The sequence below is a fragment of the Carcharodon carcharias genome, chromosome 19 (genome assembly GCF_017639515.1).
Source record: "Carcharodon carcharias isolate sCarCar2 chromosome 19, sCarCar2.pri, whole genome shotgun sequence".
NCBI lineage: Eukaryota > Metazoa > Chordata > Chondrichthyes > Lamniformes > Lamnidae > Carcharodon > Carcharodon carcharias.
Genome location: NC_054485.1, coordinates 111,453,544 through 111,466,211, shown reverse-complemented (window position 1 = coordinate 111,466,211; position 12,668 = coordinate 111,453,544). Strand labels below are relative to the sequence as shown.

Genomic DNA, 12,668 nt, shown 5'->3' with positions numbered 1-12,668 from the left:
CAGGGAGTGAGAATATTTGACCGAGAAAGCAGAAGGAAAAGAAATCTGATTTTAGCATCAGGAAAAATATTTTAATCCCTGTATTTCTGCATTTGAATCTGTCCCGTTTATGAAATTTCAATAATAGAGGCCTGCGTAGAGCCAGCAGGGTTCATCGAGCCTGTGCCAGCTCTTTCAGAGAGCAGCCCAGTTCATCCCACTTCCCTGCTCCTTTGCCCACATCTCTGCAATATTTTCTCAGCCTATTTAGCCGATTCCATTTTGAAGGATACCGTTGATGTATCCACCACCCTTTTCCCGATCCTAACCACTCCCAGTGTAAAAGAAGTTTATCCTCATTCTTTTGCCAATCACTTTAAGTTTGTGGCCTCTGGTTATCAATCCTTCAGCTATTTGGAAACAGATTCTCAGTCCATCAACATAATTGGAATAACCTCATCCCCAGAAACGTTCTAGTAAATCCCTTCCAAAGTATTCATGTCCTTCCTAAAATGTGGTGCCCGGAATTGGACCTAACACACCAGCATGGGACAAATTAGTGTTTTGTGGACATGTAATTTATCTTCCTGGACTTTGTACTCTATTTATAATGCCCAATAACTGAGACTATGATACTTTTAAAATGAAAGAAATAGCTTGAATTACTTGGCACCTGGCATGACACCATCCAGGACAAAGCAGCCCACTTGATTGGCACCACATCCACAAACATTCACCCCCTTTGCCAACAATGTGTACCATCTATAAGATGCAATGCAGGAGCTCACCAAGGCTCTTTAGACAGCACCTCCCAAACCCGTAACTGCTACCACCTAGAAGGACGTGGGCCTCAGACACATGGGAACACCACCTGGAAATTCCCCTCCAAGTCACTCACCATCCTGACTTGGAAATATATCACCATTCCTTCACTGTCGTTCGGTCAAAATCCTGGAACTCCCTCCCTAACAACACTGTGGATGTACCTACACCACAGGGACTGCAGCGGTTCAAGAAGGCAGCTCACCACCACCTTCTCAAGGGGCAATTAGGCATGGGTAATAAATGCTAGCCATGAATAAATAAAATAAAAACCTTTCATAGCCACAAGATGGCCCAAAGCGCTTTACAGCCAATGAAGTACTTTTGAAGTGTGATCACTGTTGTCATATTAGAAACACGGTGGCCCATTTGTGCACAGTAAACTCTCTCACACAGCGACGTGATAATGACCAGACATTCTGTTTGTTGATTGAGGGGTTTATTAAGCATCTGTATGTAAAATAAAATAATTAACTTCTTCAGGATTAAATAACAACCTGTAGTGTTTCAATTGTGTAAGAAATCTTCCAACAGTAACACTGGAGCAATGTGATAGTTCATTAAATTAGAGAAACACAGCAACCATGTAATGACTCCACTCATCCCGGCCTCAGTCACTCCTGGAGATGGCACTGTGGAAAATAACTGGGACGGGTTTTATGTGCATCATTTGTATTATGTAGCTATCTACTACTCACTGGATTGTGATGGTGAAATGACGAGTTTTAGTTGTGAGTTCAGAGGCTCTAACAACGGATGTGCTTCTGACTCATTGGCTGACACATTAGTGCCAGTATCAACTTGGTGGGCGGGGTGGAAAAAATAAACAATCCAAACCTTTCCACTCATCCCTCAGTAACTCACCCGATTCACAACTTGTCCGTTCTTTGCTGGGTGGAGGGCATTTGGCTGGGTTTTTGCCTTTCACCTGCTGAGCCTGATTTCGAATAAACGCATTCGAGGCAGGTCTGTAGGGAGCTGCCAGTCAGGTAGTGAAGATCGTCATCCCCTTTACCAGCCCCGGGCACTTGTGGCTTCTGAGACCTCTCAGGCCACCGATCCCCGCTGTAGAGCAGAACCCCTTGCCCTGCTGCAGGGCCACTTTTCATTCATTCATGCAATGTGGGGGTTGCTAGCAAGCCCAGCATTTATCACCCATCCCTAATCCCCTTTGAGAAGATGGTGGGAGGCTGCCTTCTTAAGCCCATGTGATGACTTTTTGTAGCATTTTCATATACCTGATTGGCTTTCGAGGCCATTTCAGAGTCAACCACATGGCTGTGGGGTCTGGAGTCACGTGTAGACCAGACCAGGTAAGGACAGCAGATTTCCTTCCCTAAAGGACATGAGTGAACCAGATGGGCTTTTACAACATTCTGGTAGCTTCATGGTCACTAGCTTTGCTTTTTGGATTTATTTAATTCACTAAATTCAAATTGAAGGTCTGCCATGGGGGGAGATTTGAGTTCTGGATTATTACTAGTCCAGTAACATGACCACAGTGCAATTGTACCCACTGCGACCTGCACAACGTGTCTGTCTCCCCTTAATTGTGTGGGCTTCAATGGGACCGAGTGGAAGAAAGCCTGAACTTATGCCTGTTCTTGCCTCTGAGGGACTGAAGAATAGCATCATATAGAAATTACAGCATAGGAACAGGCAATCAGCCGGACGACATCGCGTTCATGCCCCATAGGAGGCCCCTCCCAGTGTGGTTTATCTCACACCCCCCCCCCTTTATTTTATCTATAAAAAGTTCAGTTAACATCATTTATGTTTAAAAAATTACATATGCAGATTCCTGAATTTGAGGTTCATATTTTGGTGACAAACAGGAGTTAAGGCCCATGATCGGATGCAATTAAGAGTCCGAGATTTCGAAGTCAAATATGCGTTGGTGCCGTGTTAGCAGGAGGCTACCATTTACATGGTGCTCCTCACGTACTGAAGCTCACCACAGCTGGAATGTATTGACTTGTGACTAGGTAGCTACAACAAAGCTTAAAACTGCGGCACCCGGTCCTGACGTGTTAAAGTCCGGACGCCGACTTGCCAGCTGCAGTCGCCGTGGAAACCACCCCAGAGTCCCTTTAGAGGTCCACGATGGCTTTTATGAACATGACGTCGTCGGTAACGTAGTTGTGCCAGTTGGCGCGGAGCTGGGCAACGGAGAGGAACTCCGGGCAGCCGCTGGCGACGTTCATAGCATGGATGGGCCTCCGGAACGAGGCGGAGCTCACATCTGGTTTGAAGGCTGATGCCACATGATGACGCCTCTCACTCTGGTCCAGCAGCTTAAAGGTCACCTGGAGTTAAAGAAGAAAGAAAATTCACTCCTTTATCTCCCCACTTTCTTTGGGTTCTGTTCTCATTTGGAGAAAAAAACACGCCTGGATTTTCTTCTTTCCTGGGAGCTCCCAGCCAGAGAGTGGATAAAACATGGAACTCGCTATCACAGGGAATGGTTGGGGCGAACGGCATTAAACACATGAGGGAGAAAGGAATTGAAAGGTACGTTGACTTGATAGGATAAAGTAAGGTAGGAGGAGGCTCATGTGGACCATAAACACTGGCTTGGATCTGTTGGCCCGAATGACTTGCTTCTTGTGCTGTTACAGTCTATGTAAACCCAACCTGAATCCTCACTGTTGAGATGCTACTTTTAAATTGATGTTCCTCCCCCCTCCCTCATTGCTGACTCTTCAACCAAGGGGAGTAACCTTTCCCTATCAACCCCACCAGGTCCCTTTGCCCTTACGAAAGTCCTGTTGGGCCGAATGGCCTGTTTGTGCACAGTAAGAGTTTCTCTAATCTCAATGTTCTTCTCTCCTGCCCTGAAAGCTGATTTCTAGCTGGGCAATGGTGCCAAAGCATTCCAATGGCTTGTGCCGGGGTCTTCCCCAAACATTTCTTCACTCCACCAATGTGCCAATTGGGGTGACCCAATAGGCACAGCCACAGGAACTGAAAACTCCAAGGAGTGCCGACTGATTATTCAATGTCCAGGGACATCACAGTTTAGCCAGATTCTGTTCTGTAAAACTCTAACTCTGGGACTGGGTAAGGCTTACGTTTGATCTAGTCTATGGCAAATTGCCCAATATCAGCCAGGCTGGCAGTAGATGGTGCTCCTATCAAACTTTGCACCCGTTCAAGGAAAGATAACAAACACAACAACTTTTATTTATCGTTTTGAAGGCTGAACAAGATGGTTATGTTTCAAAATGTCCCCTTTGACTTGAGATGAAACCAAATGTTATGAAAAGGGGGATGGTGAAGTCATAATAAACACCTTAAGTCGGGGACATGCCCACATGATCTGTTTGTCACAGGCAGGGAAAACTCGAGCTGAAACCCATTGAGATTGGGATGGATGTTTTAGTACCTTTTCATGATATCTCACAGTAAAAAGACAGCTGCTGTGGGACAGCAAGGAAGAACTGTTGTGTTAACAAGCAAGCAGGATGCTTGTGAGAGTTTGGTTTCTGTTCAGTAGAAAGGGAAAAGAATGGACGGGGCTCTTGAAGATATAAGTAGTAGGGAGTCACCAAGGTGTGATGGTAATTGGCTCCAGAAAACTTGGTCTGAGTGGAACGATTGCTGTAGAACACTGGAGGTTTTGCACTGGTGTGACAGGGAGAAATGAAGCAGCTGGAGAGCTGGAAGTGACTGTGGGTCTGTTCCTTTAAAGATACTTATTCTGGCAGAGGCATGGGGCCCAGCGAAGGGGGTTTTGTAAGGCCTATTTTGGTTGTGTTAGTCAATGTAAGGTACCTTATTTTTAGTTTGCCTGTTAATTAATGTTTGATCTATGTTGATTTTAGTTTATTTGTTACAATAAAAGTCTTAAAAAGGGAAATCTTGTCTTCGGTTTTTTCTGTTGGTCATTTGGGAGATTCATCTCTTTTAAAAAAAGTTATCAGTCTCGACGGGGATTGTAAATTTATATATCATCTTTAACATAGTGATACGTCCTCAGGTGCCATGCAGAAGGGTCATCAAACAACATTTGTCACAGAGCCACAGAAGGAAGTATCTGGGTGGGTAAGCAAAGAGCTAGGCTTTAAGGGCTTCTTAAAGGAGGATGAGGAGGAGAGAGAGAGAGAGAGGTAGGGAGTTTTTAAGCTAGGGAGAGAATTACAGAGTTTATGAGCTGAAGTCACAGCTGTCAATAGTGGAGCGATAGAGGGTTGCATGGCTGTTTGAGCAAAGTATTGGAGACTGGCTGGCACCTGTAAACCAGTTATACCCCAGTGTGAGGCTCAGCTGCTTCAGGAAAGGAGGAGAGGAGAAACCTGGGTCCGTTCCTAGTCTGCATGATTCCGACGTGCCTTTACCCATAGAATGGACGCTCATTTTCATTTCTATTTAGTTCAGTGCATTACATACATATAGAATTGCATTGCATTTAAACAGAAACTGGCCATTTGGCCCAACAGATCCATGCCTGTCATCATGCTCCACATGAACCTCCTTCGACCTTGCTTCAGCTCACCGAGTCACTGGATCCTTCTGTTCCTCTGTCCCTCATGTGCTTCTCTAACTTTCCCTTAAATGCTATTTCACTCCATGTGGCAGCAAGTTCCACAATCTAGCCACTCTAAAGCAATAAAGAGGTTTTCCCTGAGTCCCCTATTCAGTTTGTTAGTGACTGTCTTATGTTTATAGACCCTCATTGCTGATCCCGGCGAAAAGTGGGAACATCATCTCTAAGTCTACCGAGTCCGACTCTTTCATAATCCTAAAGACTTCGACCAGCTCACTGCTCCATTCATTCCTCATTATATTGTAAAGTCCAATTACCTTCTTGCTGAATGGCCACTCTAAAATGGCATCGTATTTTCCCTTCATTATGACCAGGAAGAGTGAGAGGTGAGTGTTTGCTCCCACTCCATCACCGTTCAAATATAGCCGCAGACTGAGCTTGTATCCACAGTAAGATGTGAAGAATGCTGGAAGAGACAGAAAGATAAGGCATAAACATTCCATCCAGAATCATACACGCTGTTCCATTGATATTAAGCTTGTACCTTTTGCCTCATTGATCTGTCATTAAATTTTGACCCCTTTTTTTTCACATTGAGAAACCGTGTGAAAGGTTCACAGGACAGGACACTGCCCCAGTGTCTGAAAAGAGTTGGAGAGAGGAGAAAGCTTGTTAATTGAAAGAGGAAGGGTGTAAGAAATTCCAGGTAAAAAGAAGATAGTGTAGACCTTCTAGAAGACATAGACAAGTTGGTGGATTGGGCGGATAAGTGGCAGATGAAGTTCAATGCGGAGAAATGTGAAGCGATTCATTTTGGTAGGTAGAACATGGAGAGAAAGTATAAAATAAAACGTACAACTCTACAGGGGGTGCAGGAGCAGAGGGACCAGGGGGTATATGTGCATAAATCATTGAAGATGGCAGGAAAGGTTGAGAGCGCGGTTAATAAAGCCTATAGTATCCTGGGCTTTATCCATAGGGGCAAAGAGAACAAGAGCAAGGCGATTATGCTGAACTTGTATAGGACACTAGTTTAGCCTCAGCTGGAGTATTGTGTCCAGTTTTGGGCACCGCACTTTAGGAAGGATGTGAAGGCATTGGAGAGAGTGTGGAAAAGATTCACGAGAATGGTTCCTGGGTTGAGGAACTTCAGTTATGAAGATAGTTTGGAGAAGTTGGGACTGCTTTCCTTGGAGAAAAGAAGGCTGAGAGGAGATTTGAAAGAGGTATTTGATAGAGGGATGTGAACAAAGTGGATAGGGAGGAACTGTTCCCACTCATGAAAGGATTGAGAACCAGAGGGCACAGAATTAAAGTAATTAGTAAAAGAAGCAAAAGCAACATTGAGCGAGTGGTTCGGGTCTGGAAAGTGAGAGTGGGTGGAGGCAGGGTCAATCAAGGCTTTCAAAAGGGAATTAGACTGTTATCTAAAAATGGAGAATGTACAGGGTTGCTGGGAGAAAGCAGGAGAATGGTACTAAGTGAGTTGCTCATTCACAGCCAAAAATCCTTCAGTTCAACTAACATCAGAGGCAGAGATTTCAGATATGTTCAAATGGTTTCTAACTCTGGAAGCTCAAGTAAACATAGATTACGATACAGCAGTGACTATGCTTCTGAAGTATTGCCATTGTTGGAACATAGGAAGTGGCAGTGAATCTGCACAGACCAGGAGCAGGAGTAGGCTATTCGGCCACAGGAGAAGGCGGGAGAATGGGGTTGAGAAACTTATCAGCCATGATTGAATGGCGGAGCAGACTCGATGGGCCGAATGGCCTAATTTCTGCTCCTATGTCTTATGATCTTATGGTCACTCGAACCCACTTCACCATTCAATAAGATTATGGCTGATCATCTACCTCAACACCACCTTCCCACACTATCGCCGTATCCCTTGATGCCATTAATATGTAGAAATCTATCGATCTCAGTCTTGAGCATACTCAATGACTGAGCCTCCACAGTCCTCCAGGATAGAGAATTCCAAAGATTCACCATCCCCTGAGTGAAGAAATTCCTCCTCATCTCAGTCCTAAATGACCCAGTTAATTAGTAATGAAGCCATACGTGGGGAGAAGATCGAGGGAACCCTTCCTTCAATGGCATCTTGCATCTTGCGGCTGAAATCGGAGATTTCCCAGACTAACGTGCCATCGTATGAGGTGCTTTCCAGGAATTCCAGACGAAGTTGAAGGTCAGCTATCACCAAGTCCTTGAGGCAAATAGATTTCTCATGCTGCCGTACCTGGTAAAGTAATTTTAAGATGGTGAAGAAAGAAGCTGAAGCTTGCCAGCACAACCAATTAGTAACGGGGTCCTTGTTTGCTGGTACTGTGTCACAAAACAAAACCTCCTCAGTGTTTCCTGCACACCATTCAGTCTTTTACTGAGTCATGCAAAAAGCAATGGTACTAGATTCTATTGCGATTTATTGCGAAATAGCTGATTTGGGTAGCAGTATGGGTCAAATACATTATGCCCCACTACCCTCGGGCAAAGAAGACGGGAGAGGGCATAGAATTTGGAGCACAGAGACTCTCTTAGAGCATAGAGTTCCCCTGTGCCTTTGTCTTTTTTATACTGTGGAGAGCAGAACTGCTCCTAGTACTCCATTGTGGGTCTGACCAAGGTCCAATACAAGTTGAGCTTCCCTGCTGTTCAACTCTAACTCAACCCCGGTGCTTCGTTTCTATTTTTATGGCCTTGTTAACTCGCATTGCTGCTCATAGTGATTTGTGTATCTGAGTCGTACCAGACCTCTATGTTCCTCTAACCCGTTTCGACTCTTATTTTCCAAGGAAGACGCCTTGTCCCTCCGACCAAAAGGCAAGATTCGGGATTAGCTATAATGAAGCTCATTTACCATTTACATAACAGTTCTACTCATTACTGTCTTGTATTTTGTTGCAAATCTCATTTATTAAAATTGACGCGACTGCACCCTCCCCCCAGTTTGGTGTCATCTGTAAATTTTAATATTGCACCACTGATTCCTGAGTCCCAATCGTTTACATACAGCCAGGGTTTCCATTCATGACTAGTTTTCTTTTATTCATTCATGGGATGTGGGCTTCGCTGGCTGGGCCAGCATTTGTTGCCCATCCCTAATTGCCCCTTGAGAAGGTGGTGGTGAACTGCCTTCCTGAACCGCTGCAGTCCATGTGGTGTAGGTACACCCACAGTGCTGTTAGGGAGGGAGCTCCAGGATTCTGACCCAGTGACAGTGAAGGAACAGCCAATATATTTCCAAGTCAGGATGGTGAGTGACTTGGAGGGGAACTTCCAGGTGGTGGTATTCCCATGTGTCTGCTGCCCTTGTCCTTCTAGATGATAGCGGTCGTGAGTTTGGAAGGTGCTGTTGAAGGAGTTTTGGTGAGTTGCTGCAGTGCATCTTGTAGATGGTACACACTGCTGCTACTGTGCATCATTGGTGGAGGGAGTGAATGTTTGTGGATGGGGTGCCAAACAAGTGGACTGCTTTGTCCTGAATGGTGTTGAGCTTCTTGAGTGTTACTGGAGCTGCACCCCGCCTCCATCAAGATAAGTGACTATTTACATTGGCAGCAGGGTCGGTTACCAGAGGGCACAGATTTAAGATAATTGGTGAAGGAACCAGGGGCTGGGGGGGGCGAGGGGGGGGTGGAATGGGGAAAAAAAATTGCACAGCGAGTTGCTGTGATCTGGCGTGCACTGCCTGCAAGGTTGGGAGTGGGAAGGTGAGTGGGGAGAAGCAGATTCAACAATAACTTTCAAAAAGGATATGGATAAATACTTGAAAAGGAGAAAAAATTTGTTGGGCCATGGGGAAAGAGCGGGGGGTGGGTGGGGGTGGGCTACTTTGGAAAGCTCTTTTGAAGACACACAATGGGCTGAATGGCTTTCTGTGTGCTACACCATTCAATGATACCAAAAAAGGCCACTTGCATTTTTATCGAGCATTATTACATCTTGCAAAATGATTGACATAAACAAATAGGAGACCAGTAGCTATGCAGGCCAACCACCTATCATGCATCCATTCGGTGCACATGAATAAATATTTACCTTGCTCCTTAGCTGTGCAGTCACTGCCTCTTGCTCCCTCAGCAATCTCTCCTGTGCTAGCATGGCATTGAGAGTGTCTCCCACTTCACGGTTTAACACAGTGACGATGTTTTCAAACGTCTGCACTTTCACTTTTAGCTCCTCCAGTATCCTGTCAGCCTGTAACTCATTGTCCCCGTGCTGCCTGTTGCACTCTGGATCCTTCTCCTTGTCTTTCTCGATCATTTCCACCAGGCTGGGGCATTCGCTCGCCACACTGGCCTGTTTCACAAGTCCCTGTAAACTCTGGAGCACGCACTCCAGATGGTACTGCACGCAGGCCTGCTTGTGTTCATGGACCTTGTGGCTGGAAATCTGCAGAGACACAATCAGCAGCGGCTCGTTAAGCGTTGCGGTTTACAAAACGTTCCTGGACGTAAGAGGTGACCTAGGAAACATCCAGCACCCAGCTCGGCGCAGGAAAGAGGAGATGGCCGTTCAGCCCTTCTTGCCAATTCATTCAGCCGTTGTCTGGCTCAGTGTTAAGGCTGTTGCCCACATATTTTGGAACTGTACTCAATCACACGAAGCGCGCAGCACATAAACGGGTTCCATTTATGGACAGGTGGCGGCGTAGGGGTAACGTCACTGGACTAGTGATCCAGAGGCCCAGGTTAATGCCCTGGGGACGTGGGTTCAAATCTCACCAGGGCGGCTTAGTGGAATTTAAATTCAGTTAATAAAATCTGGAATTTAAAACTAATGTAAGTGACGGTGACTGTGAAACTATCGTCAATTGTTGTAAAAAAAACCCGTCTGCTTCACCAATGCCCTTTAGGGAAGGAGATCTGCCATCCTTACCCAGTCTGCCCTACATGTGACTCCAGACCCACAGCAATGTGGTTGACTCTTCATTGCCCTCTGCAATGGCCTAGCAAGTCACTCAGTTGAAGGGCAATTAGGGATGGGCAGCGAATGCTGGTCTTGCCAGTGACATCCACATCCCGTGAAATAATTTTAACAAAATTCTCCCCACTGCTTCTTCATGCCATTGTTTATGCTCCACATGAGCCTCCTCCATCCCACCAAATATAAATAGTGAACAATAGTGGTTCCCGGCAGCCATTCCTGTGGAACACCTCCTGCCTTTCACCGTCGTGAGTAACTACCCGTAACCCCTTAACCTTTTCTTCACCAACAGCGGCAAAATGGCACCTGCAGCATAAGCAGGGGAGGGGGGGAGGGAGGGAACAGACACCAAGCAGGGCTTGTGACAGGGTTAGGGAGCTGACGCAAGTAGCCGTCACTGGCTTTTCAAGATGAGACAGGATAAAGTAGCAAAACGGGATCGATGAGGAGAACAGGTCATGGGTTCGAGGGCTGGAGCCTGTGCAGTGACTCCACAGTGGACACTTGGCTTGAGTCGGAAGGGGCAGAGAACGCCAACTGGGACGTGGAGCTGGACAAAGTTTCGTGCCAGGCTGTGGAAGGATCGGCAGACATGAGGGCAAAGATGTTATGTTTTCAAGTCTGCACTCCAGACACTTGAGCATAAAATTTATGCCGGTACTCCCAGTGCCAGTAACCATGGAATTGTACACTATCAGAGCTGCCATTTTTCTGAGGAGACATTAAACTCTGGCCCGGACTGCCCTCCCAGATAAACCTGAAAAAACACATGGCCCTATTTCAAGGAAGAGCAAGGGTAGTTCTCCCTTGTGCCCTGATGCCAATATTGCCCCCTCAACCAATATCAGTAAAAGAAAATCAAATGCAGCAAGACCTGGACAATTTCCAGGCTTGAGCTGACAAGTGGCAAGTAATATTCGCCCCACACAAGTGTCAGGCAATGAGCATCTCCAGCAAGAGAGAATCTAACCATTGCCCCCTTGATGTTCAATGGCATTACCATCACTGAATCCCCCACTATCAACATCCTGGGGGTTACCATTGATGAGAAACTGAACTGGACCAGCCATATAAATACTGGTCAGAGGCTGGGAATCCTGCAGTGAGTAACTCACCTCCTGACTCCCAAAGTCTGTCCACCATCTACAAGGCACAAGCCAGGAGTGTGATGGAATACTCCCCACTTGCCTGGATGAGTGCAGCTCCCACAACACTCAAGAAGCTCGACACCATCCAGGACAAAGCAGTCCACTTGATTGGCACCACATCCACAAACATTCACTCCCTCCACCACTGACGCACAGTAGCAGCAGCATGCTCCATCTACAAGATGCACTGCAGGAATTCACCAAGGCTCCTTAGACAGCACCTTCCAAACCCACGACCACTACCATCTAGAAGGACAAGGGCAGCAGATAGATGGGAACATCACCACCTGGAAGTTCCCCTCCAAGTCACTCATCATCCTGACTTGGAAGTATATCGCCGTTCCTTCACTGTTGCTGGGTCAAAATCCTGGAACTCCTTTCCTAACAGCACTGTGGGTGTACCTACACCACATGGACTGCAGCGGTTCAAGAAGGCAGCTCACCACCACCTTCTCAAGGGCAATTAGGGATGGGCAATAAATGCTGGCATAGCCAATGAATTAAAAAAAATGATCTGGTCATTATCACATTGCTGCCTGTGGGAGCTTGCTGTGCACAAATTGGCCGCCAAGTTTCCTATATGACAACAATGGCCACATTTCAGGAGGATACTGCATTGGGATATCTCGATGTCGTGAAAGGTGCTATATAAATGCAAGTTCCTGCTTTCTTCTTCCACTCAGTTCATCTGCACTAAAACCCACTCCCTTTGCCTGTAACGTTCGCCCAATTGGATTCAGCGCTTCAGACTCACCATCTCTGTGCAGCCGACGACATTAAAGGGGCACTTCAGCAGCTTTTGCTCGCAAGTCAATTTATGCTTTTCCTGCAACGACAAGAACAAAACTTGCGATGATGAATTGAAATTAAAATAAAGGATCGCAAGTCAAAGGAAACGATGTTTACTCCCCTCACCCTCCACCTCTTCAACTGCTCCCCTGAAAGCGTTGGCTCCTTGCTGGATTCGGAGACACAGCCCCAGCAATCTGGCCCGGGCTCATCATGTCTAAGTCCAAGTAGTCGATTGCCGTCGGGCTGTTCAGTGTGGGAGGCAACAGAGCTAAACCCCGACCCGAAGCTCACTCTATGTTTGTGTGCCGCGGACACACAGATACCAGAATGGACCCCTGGATAGTGATCAGCAGTGAGAACAGCAGACGATTTCGCCCTGTCTCCTCTCAGTCCAGGTTGCCAAACCAATTGTAGGAGCTACCCTGCTACCCTGACTGAGCTCAGCTCAGACTGAGAATCGAAGTTAGGGAACTTTTTGATTTGTATTGCCCAGTCCAACTTCTTATTGG

The 12,668-nt window shown here is 46.3% G+C and overlaps 1 protein-coding gene across 2 annotated transcripts in view; it reads right to left on the bottom strand.

Moving 5' to 3' along the window:
- Positions 1 to 1,022: 1,022 nt before the first annotated feature.
- The window catches only part of LOC121291873 (TNF receptor-associated factor 2-like), a 31,678-nt gene continuing 20,032 nt past the window's right edge, over positions 1,023 to 12,668 (bottom strand). For both annotated transcript variants that reach the window (XM_041213506.1, XM_041213505.1), the window contains exons 5-9: positions 12,122 to 12,193; positions 9,332 to 9,685; positions 7,355 to 7,532; positions 5,605 to 5,753; positions 1,023 to 3,107 (exon numbers count right to left, since the gene is read on the bottom strand). In XM_041213506.1, coding sequence (XP_041069440.1) covers positions 2,892 to 3,107; positions 5,605 to 5,753; positions 7,355 to 7,532; positions 9,332 to 9,685; positions 12,122 to 12,193 — 969 coding nt within the window. In that variant the 3' untranslated portion in view covers positions 1,023 to 2,891. The remainder of the gene's footprint in view (positions 3,108 to 5,604; positions 5,754 to 7,354; positions 7,533 to 9,331; positions 9,686 to 12,121; positions 12,194 to 12,668) is intronic.